The sequence below is a fragment of the Herpailurus yagouaroundi genome, unplaced genomic scaffold (genome assembly GCF_014898765.1).
Source record: "Herpailurus yagouaroundi ecotype Mexico unplaced genomic scaffold, PumYag 185, whole genome shotgun sequence".
Taxonomy (NCBI): Eukaryota; Metazoa; Chordata; class Mammalia; order Carnivora; family Felidae; genus Herpailurus; species Herpailurus yagouaroundi.
Window position 1 is genome coordinate 7,703,210 of NW_024412416.1, and position 16,379 is coordinate 7,719,588.

Genomic DNA, 16,379 nt, shown 5'->3' on the forward strand with positions numbered 1-16,379 from the left:
TTTCTAGGCACAACCAGAGCGTTGAGGTGTGGTGGTCAGAGCGAGGCCAGCTCTCCTGGGAGGCTTTTCCCCAGACCACCTCCCCTTCCCTCCACCAAAACATAGAGCCTCGCTGTTTACTAGCACCTGCAGTGACTTGACACACGCATTTTTATTGCTATTGTTGACGGGCGACAGAACTAGAACGTTTTCCATCTGACTCTTGCGTGAAAGTCATTTTAACGTAGATTTTCACATTCATACGTGAAGAAATTGAGGCTCAGAGAGAGTTATCGCTTTCCCCCACAGCGGTCTCCTTGACTCCTCTAGACCCAGTTAGATGCACCTTCCAGGGCCCCAGACGTCCTCTCCCTGCTTCCCCGTGGGGCTCATCGCACTGAATTGGACTTACTGGTGACTCACCTGCCTTCCACGCTGGACCACTGAGCCCCCGAAGAGTGTCTCATTCCCCGCGGCACCCCCAGCACAGAGCCGGGTTCCTGACACACGCTGTAACTCAATGCACGTTTGTTGAATACGGTGCAGAATGGGTGAATTATGTGACCCCTCGGCAAGGAAGTGGGGGGCTCCAGCTTCCATCACTGTCAAAATGACAGCTTTTGTAGAACTGGCCTTTTATCTGTCCAGCTTCGCACGGGGCAGGGGCTGGGGTGGGCTGCACCTGCCAGGTAGCTTTGGAGCATGGGTTTCTTACTGGGCCCCGTACGGGGGGACGTTTTCCGGCTCTCTCCATGCCCGTCTTAGGACCCGGGCACAGAGCACTCACTTGCCCATGTACTTTCAGCCACTCCTACGACTTCATATGCCAACATAAAAGCTACTCCAAGTGACTTCCACCTACCGTGAGCTTATCATGTGTTGCCCTCCAGCTTCCCTGTGCCTCGCCATGTCCCCAGGTCTCCTGACCCTCTGTAGTAGACAGCACATAACAAACAGCCTCCGTAAGCCAGGCGAACAGCCCCATTTGAAGGCCTATAGCCTGGAGCGATCAGAGTTTTCTGTAGCCGAAAGTGACAGGCAGGGGTTTCTGCAGACAAATCCCTGTTTCAGGTGGACAGATGCAACAGGTGTGTTTTTAGAGGAGGGAAGACCTTCGAACGTATGCTTGTCTCTGAGTGCACCAATGCCAAGGTGCGTTAGCGTTTGTGACACAGCCCAAACTGAACAGTCTTGGGGAAGAGAGTAGAAATGAATCGTCGGGGACACCTGGGTGGCTTAGTCAGTTAAGCATCCAACTCTTGCTTTCGGCTCAGGTCATGATCTCACAGTTCATGGGTTCAAGCCCCACATCGGGCTCCGTGCTGAGTGTGGAGCCTGCCTCAGATTCTCTCTCTCCCTCTCTCTCTGCCCCTCCCACGCTCGCTCACGTGTGCACGCGCTCTCTCTCAAAATAAATAAATAGACTTAGAGAAGAAAGAGATGAATCGTAGTCTCAGCGCTTGCTGGATGCCTTCCACTGTCCCTCTCATTCGCTTACAGTATCTGAAGGGGATCACACTCGGAAGAGACGTCATCTCAGAGAGGTTCAGTAAGATGCCCAGTGTCACACAGCCAGTCAGTCGGTAGCAGAGCTGCAGTAACGCCACCTCTGAGGCCTTTATCCATCATGGCGTCAGAAGCGTCTCGTCACCCCCTGTTCTTCCGTTGCCCACAGGGCCAGAAAACTGTATCATCTCGTGGTTCATTTTTCCTGCCACATTCCCGGGAAACCTGTGGCCAAGGAATTGTGCTTGAGAAGTAGAAGGGCTTTTAAAACAATTCAGACCCCCTGAAATCACGGTGGCTGTCAGGAGCTTACGAATACACTTATAGATGGTTTTAGTTATTAATCGGTTTCTTTCGAACATCCGCCAAAGTCCAACAGAAGAGGCCGCACACCAGGGGGACAGCATGCCATGACTTTTCACGTGTTAAATCAGTAATCGTGAGCACTACCCAGCAAATTCCATTTACCAAACTCTGGTCTGCCAGAGACCTTTTTGGGGCTCTCCTCGTTTCCATGAGACATTTGTCAAGTGGTTTTGCTCCATTGCAGATAACATTTTTTTTTTTCCATGACTGCTCTTCGATCCAAATACTTAATTCCTTCCTGATTTTATAACTTGGATTTCCTCGTTCATTCTGCCCAAGTCATGACCCAGAGTCACTGGAGATTCCCATATGTTTGATCTCACATCTCATAGATGTGGAGACGTTGCACAGGATGACACCCATGTGTAATTGTCGCAAGACATATTTGCAGGACCGGGCCATACTGCCTGGTCATTCAGCTTCTCCATCTTCTGTGCTGAAAGTAAAAAAAAAAAAAAAAAAAAAAACAAAAAGGGCAAATTCCCAGAGAAGAGACTCAGAGGAAAGGGGGCCGGTTTGTAGGGTAAAAGAGCAGGTGGGGGAAATGGCTTGTCTGACTCCGTTCCTCTGGCTTCAGTCTGTGGGTCCAGGAGGGGCTGTGTAAAGGGACCATGCTCCAGGACTGGCGTCTCCCAAGAGCTGGCAGGAGAGGGATGGCAGCCTGGCCTGTGGGCCCTGCTTGTGCTTGGTGCTGTGGGGGCGGGTTCAAGGAGCCCTTCACGCCTGCCTGGGGAGCCTGCAGTGGAGATCTATTTCAGAGAAAAACAAAGTACGTGTATTGGAAAAAGTCGGGCAGGAACAGAGGAACCTGCAGAAAGCAGCTAAAAGCAGGCCAGGGATGAAGGTCAGTGACCCACATGGGCACAAGGGACAGGCGGGCAAGGGGGTTGGAAGGGCTTGTTTTCGGAGAGCGAGTGGAGAACGGGGCAGGTAAGCATCAGGAGAGGAAGATCACCGAGGTCCGTGGTAATGATGAGCACAGGGGACAGAGGGTGTGTAGATGTGACCACACCGAACAACAGTCTCTTTTGAAAAATGGAAGGGGAGGAGTCCCCAAGGCCAGTGGGAAGAGGGAGCTGAGGTCCACCCGCAGGCAACGGGAACATGGCTTCTAGCCAGGCTCCTGAGTCTGTCTTACGTGGATTCCTGAGGTTCGTGCCCTTGAGCCCCCATGTTGGTGTTTTGGGGACTACCCAAGAGTGCCCAGATCTAACCATGACAGCTGGCCACTTGTCAGCAACACAGATCTAATGATGTTCAGTGACATCTCCAAATTTTCCACTGACATTGGTCCTAACAGCCACTTGACCCCCAATTTCTGGGATCTTCCAAAGGACCGGTAAGATACCATCCAAAGCCCAAATGTCTATGTGACTCTATTTCTTTTGGCGCCAAAAAGAACTAGAAAGAATGCTCTTCTGATCCAAGGCACCATATAAGTGTTGCTGATGACTTTACGGGTGCCCTAGAAGCAGCTTAAAATGTGTGGAACTTGGATGGACCTCACCTTAGCCACCGAGCCCGTGGAGGGACTCCAGGGGTCAGGTGGTACCAAGCATTCCACCAGTTCCAACTTTTTCTCTGTTGTTTTTTGTTTGTTTGTGTTGTTTTTGTTTTTGTTTTTTTGTGGAATTACGGGGCGTGGGGGGGGGGGTTCAGGAGACAGGCCAGGAAGCCACCGGCCAGTGCGTTTAACATCTGGTGTGGGGGAACTCTTGGAAGTCAGCTCAGAGGATGTGGTGGGGGAAACACCTGGCAGAGCGAGCGGGCTGCGACAGGGGAGGCTCGGATCCGGGAGTGTGGAGGCCGTGCGGAACGAATCTGCTGGCTGCTCTGAGCACGGGCTACCCACGCCAAGGGCCTGCGTGGCGGGGACCCGTGGGCTCTGGCCTCTGACCTTGAGCCCGTCAGATACAAGGCTGAAGACAGTGAGGACCTGAGCGGGAGGCTTGGAGAGGGGGAGGCGCCTGGCAGATACCTCAGCTCTGGGAGTGGGGGCTGGAAATGGGAACATCCCCTTGGAAAGGAGCCCAGCCGCTGACTCCTCAGGTCCCTGACAGCCTCTGCCGTCTGTGGAGGTGAGCTTCGGGGTTCTGCAACAGTCTGGCAGAACAGGTGTGGTCAGGTGAAGGAGAGTCTGGCCAGGAATATCGGGGTGGCCTGGTGGTGAGCCGGCAGCAAGGAGCACTCTGTTGAGGGGGCTAGGAAGGAGGCTGGGCTGAGCAGGGAGCACCGAGGGAGCTGTCGACCCCTTGGGCAGGGGCGGATGTGGGGATGAGCAGGTGAGGTTTGTCCCCACAACCCCTCGGAGCAGACAGGAAGCAGGGTGACCAGAGCCACTGGGAGGCATCTCCTGCATCCCGCGCCCCCAGGCGTGGAAGTCCTCTCAAAGAGGGCCTAGGTATGACCTAGACGGTTCCAACTATGTCCTGAGTTTAAGCCCTGCATAGAGGAAAGCTATTTCTTGAAAGACCCTGATGGCCCCAGAAGGGAAGATGCGTTTCTGAATTCCCAAGGCCTGGGTGTCCTGCCTTCCCTTCCCTTGGGAACCGCACTCACCTTCTCTCAGACGGAGCCCTCCTGCCTCCTGCTTTAAGCAGAATTAAAGCTGAACCTTTGTAAAGAAAGGCCTCCCACAGGGCCCTAAGATGGGGCCCCATGGCCTCACTGGGTGACCTGTTCACTTCCTAGGGTTGCCTAAACTGAAATCTTCACTGAGTTCGTTGCTCAGGGAAGGAATGAGAGCACACACACTTCTGCAGGCCACGGGACAGTAGCAACCTTGTGCAGCTGGTGAATGTGGGAGATCTAAGGGCTGGGCCCTGTGCCCACAAATAACCCAGGGTCCCGTGTCTCAAGATACCCAGCGTATATTATGTAAAAAATCCCCTACTGGCCTTTGCTAAGGTCATTCGCTCTCTCCAGTGAGGTAGCAAGCATGTGCTCAGCTTGTTTTCTGTGAGCTGCCTGGGGTGAGTTGAGTTTACTTGGGGGAAAAGCAGAGCAAGCAGAGGGGGGCCCCAGGACACCTGTTTCTGCACTAGGCATAGACAGGCTGAGGGGATAGTAGGATCTCGAGGAAGATTGGGAGGAGATCTGATGGAGCGGGTGGGATTGGAGTTGCCTGGGGGGCATGGGCTGATTTCTCCTGGTGGGAGCTGGAGAAGAGTACCCAGCTGGAGGTACGGCGTGGGTAAAGACGCTCGGGCGTGAATCCATGACGTGAGCTCAGAGGACAGTGAGTGAGCAATCCATCCATCTGTCGGACCTATTTTATGCATCTATGTAGGGAATTTAGGAAGAAAAAGCCTGGGGATTTGGGCCAGGTTCTCAGGTTCTCCGAGTTCTCAGTAGCATACCCAAGACTACCCCGAAGGCATTGATGCTCTGGGCTAACGCGATTTGAGCACCTACTTTGTGCGTCTGCATTGTTCTAAGCGTGAACACCTCTGTGTCATTTGCAGATACAACAATGCCATGCAATTGGCACTTTTTAAAAATTATTTCAATTTTACAGGTGAGGAAATTAAGGATTGGAAAGAGTAAGTACTCAGAGATCATGGAACGTTTGAGGAGGGGGTGAGTGGGAGGAAAGAGCTGGCATGCTCCCTTGTGAAACTTTACAGTCATTAGTATATTTAACACACTTTGGACACATTACTATACACACAGTATGCTATGAACCCTCATGACAATTCATTGAGTGGGGTATTTTTAAAAATTTGTTTTAATGTTTTTATGTATTTTGAGAGCGGGAGGAGAGACAGCATGAGCAGGGGAGGGGCAGAGAGCGGGGGAGACACAGAATCCGAAGCAGGCTCCAGGCTCTGAGCTGTCGGCACCGAGCCCGATGCGGGGCTCGAACTTGTGATCACGACCTGGGCTGAGGTCGGACGCTCAACTGACTGAGCCACCCAGGCCCCCCGAGCGGGGTATTTTCTTAATTTCACTCATGAAAACGGTGAAGCTTTGAGACGGGCTTAGAAAATTGCCAACTGCTGCCTCCAAAAATGTGTTGTTGAACGTGAATTCATACCCACTCCTGCCTCATTCACCTTGCTGTTACTGCTGGTGCTTACTTACAAGAGGGCCCCCTTCTGTCCTTTCTTCTTTTTGTGCTCGTTTCTGTATATTTGGATGTATCGTTGCCTCTGCCTACACAAATCTTACAACGCCCGTTCCTCCCCACCCCTGCGTGAACGGGTTCGGCTTCCTCTTGGATGTAAGGGCGCTGGTCGTCTTCGAGGCCGACGGCGTGTTCTGTGAGTGGGTGGCTGGTCCTCTGGCCCACCTCGAGGCTCCCCAGTGCCCTGTAGTCTGTGTCTTGGCCTGGAGCTGCAGACCGGGAAGGTACAAGCTTGAACAATTTGTTTGCCGGTGAAAAGCCGCAATGCCACAAGATGGACTTGGGGGACAGAGTTAGATGCCCAGGCTGAGGAGCCAAAGCAGCATCCCTGGGCAGCTGCCGGCGGAGGAGGGCCTCTGGGGAGACTGAGATGCAGACCGAGCCCCTCGTATGGGCATTTTGAGCGAGAGTTTGTCACCGTCAGGTTGCAAAGGAAAGATCCGGGCCAGAGGAAGGGGAGAGGATGGGCGCCAGGCAAGTTGCTGGAGGGATAGATTTCCAGTTGGAGCCTGAGTTTCATCTTTCAGCACCTAGCTGCTCAATTCCAGATGCTTTCCTCGGGGAGCGCCTTTGCTCTTTACTCTCGGGCAGTCAGTGCTTAATGAGAGCCAGAGGGGTCCTCTCACCATGGGAAGGACCAGCGCGACACGTAGACGAGGCCAGTGGGCACACGAGGCAGACTTGGCTAGGGAGGCGCATGGCAGGGGCCCCCGGGTGTCAGTAAACGCCTGAGCTCGTGGGTGCAGCTCCAGGGGCAGCACCTGCGGGCAGGGACACATCTGAACTTTCCTCCCGCTGTCTCCTGAACTTCTTGTGTCAGGAAACGTGAGCTGGAAATCACCCCAGAACAGACAGTCCTCTGCTGATCCTCTCCCTCTGCCGCTTCCAGAAACAGCAGGGTGTCTTATTTATTTATTCATCTTGGTGGGAACACGGGGTCTCGGCGTCCTAGCCCCCTACCTCCAGCCTCGGGGCGCGCACGTGCCCCCGAGGGGAGCCCCGGCCTACCCTGAGCTTCCTCACACGAGACCGCAGAGCCACGCTGCTTAGACGGAGCGCCCAGAGGGAGGGTAGGCATGTGGGGCTCCACGCGGTCCTGGTGCCATGTGGTCCTGGTTCCCGGGGCCGGTCGTGGAGCCAGGACATAAATAAGGCTGCTCGTTGCAACTTCCTGGATCCTCTCCCGTTCTCACTCATCTCTTCTTTCTTTTTACTGCTCCCTCTGCCTCCCTTCTTCCTCCCTCTTTGCGGTGTTCTCCTCGCCGGAGTCCCCGGCAATGCTTCCAAGGGAGTTCTCGTACATTCGTGCATTCATCAGATATTTAGTGAGCACCTGCTGGGCTCAGCATACCAACTTTGACAACACACCTCGTTGCTCTTTGACTTGAACACCTGCCAGCACCCTTTGCCGAGCCCTCGCACTGGCCAGGGGAGCCCCCGTCCGGCTAGATGAGCCGTAGGATGGGACGTGGACTGGCCAGCAGAAACCTCAGGTTCTCGCAGTCCGGTCAGCCTCATCCCAGGGCAGCAACAGCAGCAGACAGTCCTTTTCCATATCACTGTTACCCACCCCCCCACCCCCCACCCACGTTTGCGGAGTAGCCAGAGGCAGATGCTAAATCCTAGACCTCCAAGAAAAATTCTGCAGCTTTCCTCAGGCTGGCTCTCCAGCCTTTGAAACGTCTTCTCTTAGACCGATCCTTGACACGAACTCAGGAGGCCCTCTTGTTTTCCTAGCCCGTCAGTCATCTGGGGATTGCTTCGCAAGAGTGGCTTACTGGGATGGGTCAGCCCCGCTGCGCTTTTCCGTCCAGGCGGAGGACTGGCCGGGTCAGCTGCGGCCGGCGCACAGGGTCTGCCTCTGGCCAGGGTGCACGCTTCCCTGGCTATGCTCTTAAGCAAGACCAAAGGGGAAATTCGTTCCTCTTGCCCCGCCGCCCGGCGGCGTGAGGCCACGTGCAGCCAGTGGGGCCATGAGAAGCGGAGAGGACGGGTCTGGACTGGCAGGCAGAAATTCCTACCTCTAGAGAAAGCAGGCGTCCTGCCCTGTCTCGGCAGTCTCCTTCCCCTCCGAGATTTCAGAGCTGACCCTCCGTCTCCCTCCTGCCACTTCAAACACCCACCGTGGGAGCTCCGGGAATGTTATTCTTCCATTTAAAGGCATTCCATTTCATGTGCAATTAAATGTGTGGTATTGAATTGATGTTTTCTTCTGAGCATTTTTGGCAGCCTGAGACCCTGGGGTCCGGCGAGTGCAAATTCTCAGAGATTCTTCATTCCTCCTTTTTTCCCCCTTCCCCCCTTGCCTGCCAAGAATCTCCCTCCTCCTTCACCGCACAGGCGCCCTCAGGACTTACCTTGTAATGTGAGAGCCCCAAGGCTATGGAGCCCCTCTGTTCTTCTGTGAGGGGGCCTCGGGTTTCTACCTTCTGGTGCCAGCCTCATCTCCAGAGGCCGTCGTGCTGCCCGTGTTGAGCTCCGAGGGTGACAGCCGAGGGTGGCAAGAACAGGTTCCACTGGAAATGATTCTGTGTCTGTCCTTAGGGATGGGATTGGTTTCCACCAATCACAGTTGCTGGTTCAGAAAGCAGTGCCTTCCACGAGGGTACAAGTGACAGAGGTGAGGGGGCTGTCACGAGTGACGGGGAGCCGGGTGGCACTGGACTCTAGAGTCTGATGGGCCACCTCTACCAGCTGGGTGACCTTGAGCGTATTGCTTTATCACCTTGAACTTCAGCAGCACGTTGTGTTTAAGACAGCTGTGAAGGCAAGACCACACGTTGCACACTGCGTGGCGCCTGGCTTGGGGTGAGTGCTCTATTGACGGAACTTATTTTTATTATCAGTAAGGGCGCCAGGGGTAACACCGTAAGCTAAGAGACAAGCACAGAGTGAGACAGAGTTGATGGGAGAAAGTTAGGAACCGGGTATGACAACGGGCCAGGTGAGAAGGGAAGGCAGGGTGGTCAGGAGAACCCATCAGGCTTCAGCTAAGGGCTGAGGTCCCCTCGGGCTGCTGGGACGGCCTGCTTCTGAGTCTCTTAGGAAACAGCCTTCAGGGGAGGACGGTCTGGGTGCTGCCTGGGTGCACGCCCTCCTAGAACAATCATTAGCCACAGCACCGAGGTGGCCAGTGGACTTCTGCTAAAACATTCTGGGTCTGACTGAGGGAGCATGCCAGCCTTTGGGCGTGATTTGCTGCTTGACATACAGCAGAGTCAGGACCACAATTATTTATAAACACCGACCCTGGGAAATCTGGGGTTTTTTCCCCTACTGATCAATAGTAATCTTTACTAGGTGGCTGTCTCTACCTTCGATGTCTTTATTCCATTGTCTGACCAACCTCCTCCCACGAACTGTTTTGGACTCTGAAGAGGGAGGAGGTTGGACATGGTGGTGGCAGGCTTGGACAGTCTGAGTCAGTGCTGAGACCCGCCCCCACCCCCCACCCCCCACCCAGGAGCAGCCTCAGCCATTTTCTTTCAGGAGAATATCTTGACCCCTCTTCAGGTTTCTTTCCAAGTCACTGTTTTGTTTACAGTAGACTGAGCTCTCAGGTAAAATGAAAATCCTGTAGAAAGGAAGGAACACACTTGTGTTAAATGCCCATCATGTTTCAGATCGCTCCAATTGTCTCTATTATCCAGAAAGTTTAAACCTGTCCTCCTAAGAACTCTGCCGAGTGGGTAAGTCACTTACCCATTCTACAGATAAGGAACAAGAGCCTGAGGGTGGATTCAGCCCAGTGAGTGGCAGGGTCAGCGTTCAAATACAGACCCATCTCTTTTTCCAAGTCCTTGGTTTTTCAGCCACACCATTTTGGGGGGTTTTATGCCTCCTCTTGGTCGGCAGCGCTGAGTAATGTGTATGCCTGGCACATCCCTGTTTCCCCAGAACGTGGGGCTGACAGTGGTCACCTACGTCTCTGGCCATGTCTGTCTGTTCGGTGGACCTGTGTAGGTCACAGAAGGCACTGGGTGAGGCACCTCCCCCAGGGGAACATGGCGAGGACGAGGGGGTAACCACAGTCTGCCCACTGAACTGTACGGGCTCCGAGACCTTCTGTACCGAGGTGGCTGTGACCTGCTTGGATTCGTGATCTCGCCCTAGGTCAAGCTCACTCCAGATCTGGAAGACCTCACAGCAGGGAGGCCCATACATATGGTATAAATATCTTGGTCCTCGCTGCAGAGGAAAATTCATGGAGCAGTAACCGAAACCCAGAAACCCTCATTCTGTTCTGTCTGATGAACCAGTTGTCCGGCGGGAACGAGAAACCCTACGGATGGCTTCCTTTGGCAGACCCCAAGTGGGGGCTCTGTCGAAGAAAGGAGCTAGGGAAGAGTCAGGCCAGAAAGTTCCAGGCGCCCGAGACATCTCTCAAAGACCCCTCCTACCGGGCACCGGCCCCCTGGCTCTCTCTGTAGCAGCCCCTCCTTGCTAGAGAGTGGGGGGGTGTTCCCACGGCCTGGGCCGTGCGTCCCTCTCCCTCCTCCTCCCCTGCCAGTGTCCCAGCGTCTGAGCCTTGTGACCCAGACTCTGCTGGGCCAGCCAGCCAGGCAGTAAAAGGAGATTGATGCCCTCTCCTCCTAGGAGAATCCATCACTTTTTGGCATGCGGGTCAAATGGCTTCACCAGAGGCAGCTCTGAGCAGCACTGTGTGAGCTAAAAAGAAGCACACAAAGGGGCCCAAACAGACACGAGGACGTCAGAAATGGGAATGGCTCACTCCAGCCATCCCCAGGGCCGAGCAGCGCCCTCTCCTCCCACACTCTTCCCGTCCCACCCCTCCTCCCCCGAGCCTCTGGGAAGGTGCACCTTCCTTTTGCCTTGGGTGATAGAGTCCAGGATGAGCAGGGTAAGAGGAGTCGGATAGGGTTGGAAGAAGGGAAGGCGGAGGGGCAACGTTCTGTGGACCGGATGGCCTTGGTGGCCATGAAGTAGGGTAGGATGGAAGAAAGGCGTGGACGGAGCGTGAGCTGGGGAGCCGTATGAAGGAGGGAGTCCTTCCTTGGCCACTGTCTGGCCTTGTGAACTTTAAGAAGCTGCCCCTGCTTCCATTTTCCCATCCGTGAATGGGGCACAATAGCCCTTGTCTCCGGTGCTTATCAGCAGAATTGAATTTGACCAAAGAGTAGCATTGGCCATCGATTACCTTCCCTTTGCCCTACTTCTTCCAACTTAGGTGTGGGGTGGGGGGCAGCTGCTCGGATGGTGCCGTGGAGCCTTGAGTCTTGTTGGCTCATGGGGCTGTCCACACGGAAGTGATTTGCCTTATGCATCTGGCCCAAACCCAGCCTCTCTCTGCGGAAGCCTCCAGGTGTCTTGTGGAACTTCTTACCACCATGGCTGGTGGTGGGGAGGGGAGGGAGGGTGTTCTCTCCTGGGGGAGCATTTATGGTGGAATGGAATCTGTTTTTATTTTCCATTCCTCCCGTTGCCCTTTCTAGATCTCCCCTCCCCCTTTGTGGACAAAGCTCAGGTATTACTCTCAAAATACTTCTCCCTGAAGACAACTAGAGTGAGCCAGGCCCGTTTTATTCTGAGCCACTGGGTGTTTCCAAGTCTTTGGAAAAGATCTGTTTGCAGATTTGGGGAAGACACTTGGGTCCGTGGGAGGCTTCTGCTTCGTGCTTGCAGTAACGTGCTTACCTTCCCCCCTGCCCCCCCCCCCCCAATGACTGTGCAAGGCCCACGGCTGTTAACGCTGCCCCTCCCGTGGTTGGGGCTCCATAGCTGCTGCCACACTGTGAACTCCTGGGACGTGGAGGGAGAGTTGAGAAACGGTCCCCTCTTTGCCGCCTCCACCTGACTTGCCCGAACCTTTCAGGGCCTGTGATTGTTGCTGCCGAGGGAGGGAGAGGAGGGAGCAGGCTCTGAGACTCGGAAGCTGAACACCAGAGCATGCTCTCTGTGGAGCTCCCCCTGTCCTTCCGTCCTTCCGTTTTCATCCTGCTCCCAGCTACCGTGAGTGAGGAGAGCTCGCAGGGCTGGTGAGGTGGCCCAGCCCGGAGCTGGACCAAGGGACCCAGAGATTTATATACTGTTAGCTTTGCCTTTATGGGGGTGTGTCAGGAACACAAGGAGGCAAGAGAGGCATGATCACCATCACATGCATGAGTAGTTGAGGCCCCGAGAGGGACCTTGATGCAGCCCAGGCTGCACAGCTCGGCGGGGAGGAGGGGCCTCTGGTAAGTCCAGGCTTGCAGGCCTTCGGATGGTGAAAAACGGATACAGCATTTGTGGACACACGACTGTCTGTTAAGAGCTGGCCAATTCCTCCCCTTCCCATGCCCTCCTGTTCCAGTGGTTCTCGAAGTGGGGTGCCCGGACCAGCAACGTCAGCATTACTCCGGAACTTACTAGAAAGGCAAATTCTTGGGCCCCGACCTAGACCTAGCAAATGGGAATCTCTGGGAGAAGGACCCAGCCATTTGCTCTAACGAGCCTTCTAGATGATTCTGTGGCAGCTCAGGTTTGAGAACAACACTGCCCTCTTACAGTGCCAAGGGAGGCTGGGGTCTAGGGTGGGGTCTGGGGCCAAAGGGAGCTTGTCCCTAGTGGTTTGGCTACTCTGGCCTGTCCTGATGCTCTGGATTCTAGTCCCGTCTCAGCATCAGCTGGGGACTCCTGACTTGTCCCTTGTTTCTCCTGCTTGTAAAATAATGTCCATAATGATGCAACACTTAAGAAGACTTAAGGAATTACAAACCTTCATATGCAATGGCTCGTGTAGTAGGTAAGTAGAACTTGTGTTATCTTCCCACACCCATTTTATAGATAAGGAAACTGAGTCCTAAGATGCTTTGTGAGGCGCCCAAGCCCATACTGTGTGGAGGATCCAGGTCTCGATCCAGGTGCCCCTGACCTCTCATTCCTTACCAGTCCTTGCAATGTTCAGAAGTGCAGACGTGGCCTTATAAAGCTGCCTTCCCAGCCCATTTCCGCTCCGCGGCCACACCAGGATGCTCACCTTGCAGGACCCTGTGCGTCATCACTAGTCACCCGGGAATGATTATGCCGTGATGAGCAGATGGCCTCCCCCGAGACAGGTCCTGACCTCCCATTTTGTCTCAGTGGGAGACTCTTTAGCCTTCCCCTTAAGGCCGACAAATACCATTCCTCAGAGGCTAAGAAATAGCAACAGAGGGTGTAAAGAAGGGAACCAATTTTTAATTCCCTTGTTGCGAAGACTGGGGCAAAGCCCTGCAGAGCACGGCAGCCACCTGGCAGTCACGTGGCCCGTGAGGAGCGGCCACCAGCCGTTGGGAGCCTGCAGCTCTGTCTTGCGGGGGAGGAGAGAAAAATGCTCTGTAAATGCTTCCTCCCACAGATCCGCGGGTCATCTGGGACACCGTGGGGAGACCAAGAATTCTGATAGGAAAAAACAAAACAAAAACAAAAACAAAGAGGTTTGTATAGTCTATTCTGAAAGGAATTCCCAAGCCAACCAAAACACTAAGCAAAGCCTTGCAGCCACCCTCGTCTGTTCCTGTCACATGTGTCCTCGCTCGTGGGGACAGTCTGCCATAGTCCTCTGTCTTCGGTTTTCAGTTTGTGACAAGGTCATTTGAGACAATCCTCTTTCCTGGCTCTGCAATGCTCTTTGTAGTGTTAATACAGATGTTTAGTGGGCTTCTGCCTGTTGCAGACTTAAGGGGAAGGTCAGTGAGCAAACTCTGGCTTGTGCCTTACATCACTAGCCCCCTGCTCATTCTATTCCTTCGTAGCATTCTTTCCAAGTAGATGGGACGGCTGAGGTGATATCTCTGCTCTCTCCTGGCAGATGGACTTGGCCTGCTGAATTAGTGGAGGGGGTCGCGGCTGTTCTCTGCCTGGACCGTGGTTCTGGGACAGTCTCTGGACTTGGCTTTCATGATCTCATTGGTCTTCCAGAGGAGAGGGATTTGTCAAGTAAAGGCTTCCCCCAGATAATTTTAGCTGCCACAGAGTCATCTCTATCACAAACCAGGCACCGTGCTAGGATTGTCACAGCCATTCTTGTATAACAAGAATCGTGTGTGTGCGTGTGTGTGCATGCGCGCGCACATACACACACACACACACACACACACACACACACACACACACACACACTGTCCCAGGTGCCAGGCCAAACTCTTCAAATGGATTATCTCATATCTTTACAAGACTTCAACAAGAAAGGTATTGGTGTTAATCCCATTTTATAGATGAGGACATCGAGGCACTGGGATGAAATAACTTCCCCAAGCCCAAAAAATGAGCAAGGAGGTGGAGTCAGGATTCAAACCTGATTTTGAACACCCCAGAGACCTCACAATTCCAAGTGCGGTCCAAGGGCCCACAGCACACAGGTTACCTGAGGGTTTGTTAGAAGTGCAGATTCTCAGAGCTACTGACTGAATCAGAATGTGCACTATGTCCAGGGGAGTCCTGTGACATGAGAGTAGCTGTTGAGACTGATCTATATGTGTGTGTATATCACACACACACACACACACACACACACATACACACACACACACACACTAACTAGCTAGTTATACCAGAATCCTGTGCTTTAGCTACTGTTGATTCTGTTTTCCAGCTGAGGCAGCTGTTAGACAGGTTTGGGGCGGGTCAGGGACAGAGGTGAGATTTGGTTCTGCGTCAGACTGAAACCACAACATGATGCCCGTTGTCATGCCCGAGTTGGGGTTCCTGGCCGTGTCTGCCTCTCCCAGGCTGTGGACCCAGAAGTAGAACCCCCTGCTGTCATGAGGACAGGTGCCTAGGACTGATCAGCTGCTCTCCCCTCTGTCCCCCTCCTACAGATGTGCAGCACATTAAGAGGAGGGACATCGTGTTGAAGCGGGAACTGGGCGAGGGAGCCTTTGGCAAGGTCTTCCTGGCCGAGTGCTACAACCTCAGCCCGACCAAGGACAAGATGCTCGTGGCCGTGAAGGTAAATCCCAGAGGTCTGCGGGCCCCAGGAAGGAGGAGGGGGTGCTGGGGGCCGGGGAGCAGGCGGGAGAGGCTCGCTCCATTCCTGGTGTGAAGGGGCATTCTTCATCCATTGTAATCAGGGGCCCTTGCTCTAAGGGCAGCGAGATTTCCGTTGGATCCACACCGACTTCCTCTGACTTTGGAAGTCAAGAACTACGGCACCTAAGGGGGCTGTGCCTGAGGTGCAGCTGGAGGAGTACGTTAGCCTGTGAAAGGGCCTGGGTCCCCATCCTTGTCCCCAGCTGGCCCTCCCCCCTCCTCAGTGACCTCAACAGGATGTGTCGTCCGTGCCTGGAGAGTCACTTGACGTTTCTCAGGAATAGAATTGAGTGAAGGGTGGGCAGCTGAAGGAGAATCTGGGAGCCCCCGGTCAAGGGCAGCAGACGTCACTGGGAATAGAAGGAGAAGAGTGGGGAAGGACCAGCTACTAACTAAGCACAGGGAGACTAGTGAGTGAACCCGGAAAAATTTCTTATACCCCCACGCATGTGATCCGGGTTCAGACCCCCGAGGGTAACTGCCTCCTGGCAGGTACTTAGATGGACCCAGGAACCACAGGACTTTTGTCTTGCTGAGCCAGCAGTGCAGGAGCTGAATTGTGTGGGGTGGTAGAGAAGAGACTTACCACCAGTTCCCCACCCCTGCACTCAGCCTGCAGAGAACAGCTTCTCCTATAAATCAGTGCTAAACAAATCTCTGAACATGATTTGTACGGACAAGGGCCAAGTAGGTGTCAGGAGCCCTGCTCTGGAGCGTGGACTGACCTCCATGGGTGCCACAGGAAGGCCTCTGAGAGGAGGGTGAATTCTGCCTGGTGTCCTGGGCTGAGAGCAAGAGATACCGCCCCCCCCCCCCATGAGGACTCTCACTGGGACCTCAAAAGGGTCCCGCCCTTAGCACTGAGGGCTCCAACCAAACCACTCACAATGACAGTTCCATGCTTCTGTGACTTTGGGGTCTGTATATTCACAGTCTTGTGTGTCTGCATATTGCCTGTCCATGGAGGGCAGATGGCCTCCACAGATGCTCTGCAGCCCCCAGGGATAGCGGGGGAGTCAGAGAGCCTGAGGGAGACCCCACCCTGCCACTGATTAGCTGTGCAACCCCACACAAGACACTTAACATCTCCAGCCCTCAGTTTCTTTATCTGTACAATGGGAAATACAATATCCTTCCTTAAAAGCATTGGTGATGAGATCACACAACATGTAAAATTGTTCATCCATTGTTTGGGACATAGTAAATGCTCAATAAAGAGTACTTGCTACTGGTTTTTATTATCACCATCATTCTCAATGTTGGTCTTATTGAATGTGCTTAGACACATGACATATGGCCTTCCAAGCTTACACTGACCAGCTAGAATAGGGGGTCTGAACCTTTTCTCTAAAAGGGCCAGATAATAAATATCTTAGGCTTTGAAGGCCATATG

The 16,379-nt window shown here is 53.9% G+C and overlaps 1 protein-coding gene across 4 annotated transcripts in view; it reads left to right on the forward strand.

Moving 5' to 3' along the window:
* The window catches only part of NTRK3 (neurotrophic receptor tyrosine kinase 3), a 398,556-nt gene that overhangs the window by 304,185 nt on the left and 77,992 nt on the right, over nt 1-16,379 (forward strand). For all 4 annotated transcript variants that reach the window (XR_005796183.1, XM_040493712.1, XM_040493713.1 and 1 more), the window contains exon 13: nt 14,776-14,906. Coding sequence is in view for 3 of the 4 variants with exons in the window: in XM_040493712.1 (XP_040349646.1) it covers nt 14,776-14,906 (131 nt within the window). In the remaining variant the exon portion in view is untranslated. The remainder of the gene's footprint in view (nt 1-14,775; nt 14,907-16,379) is intronic.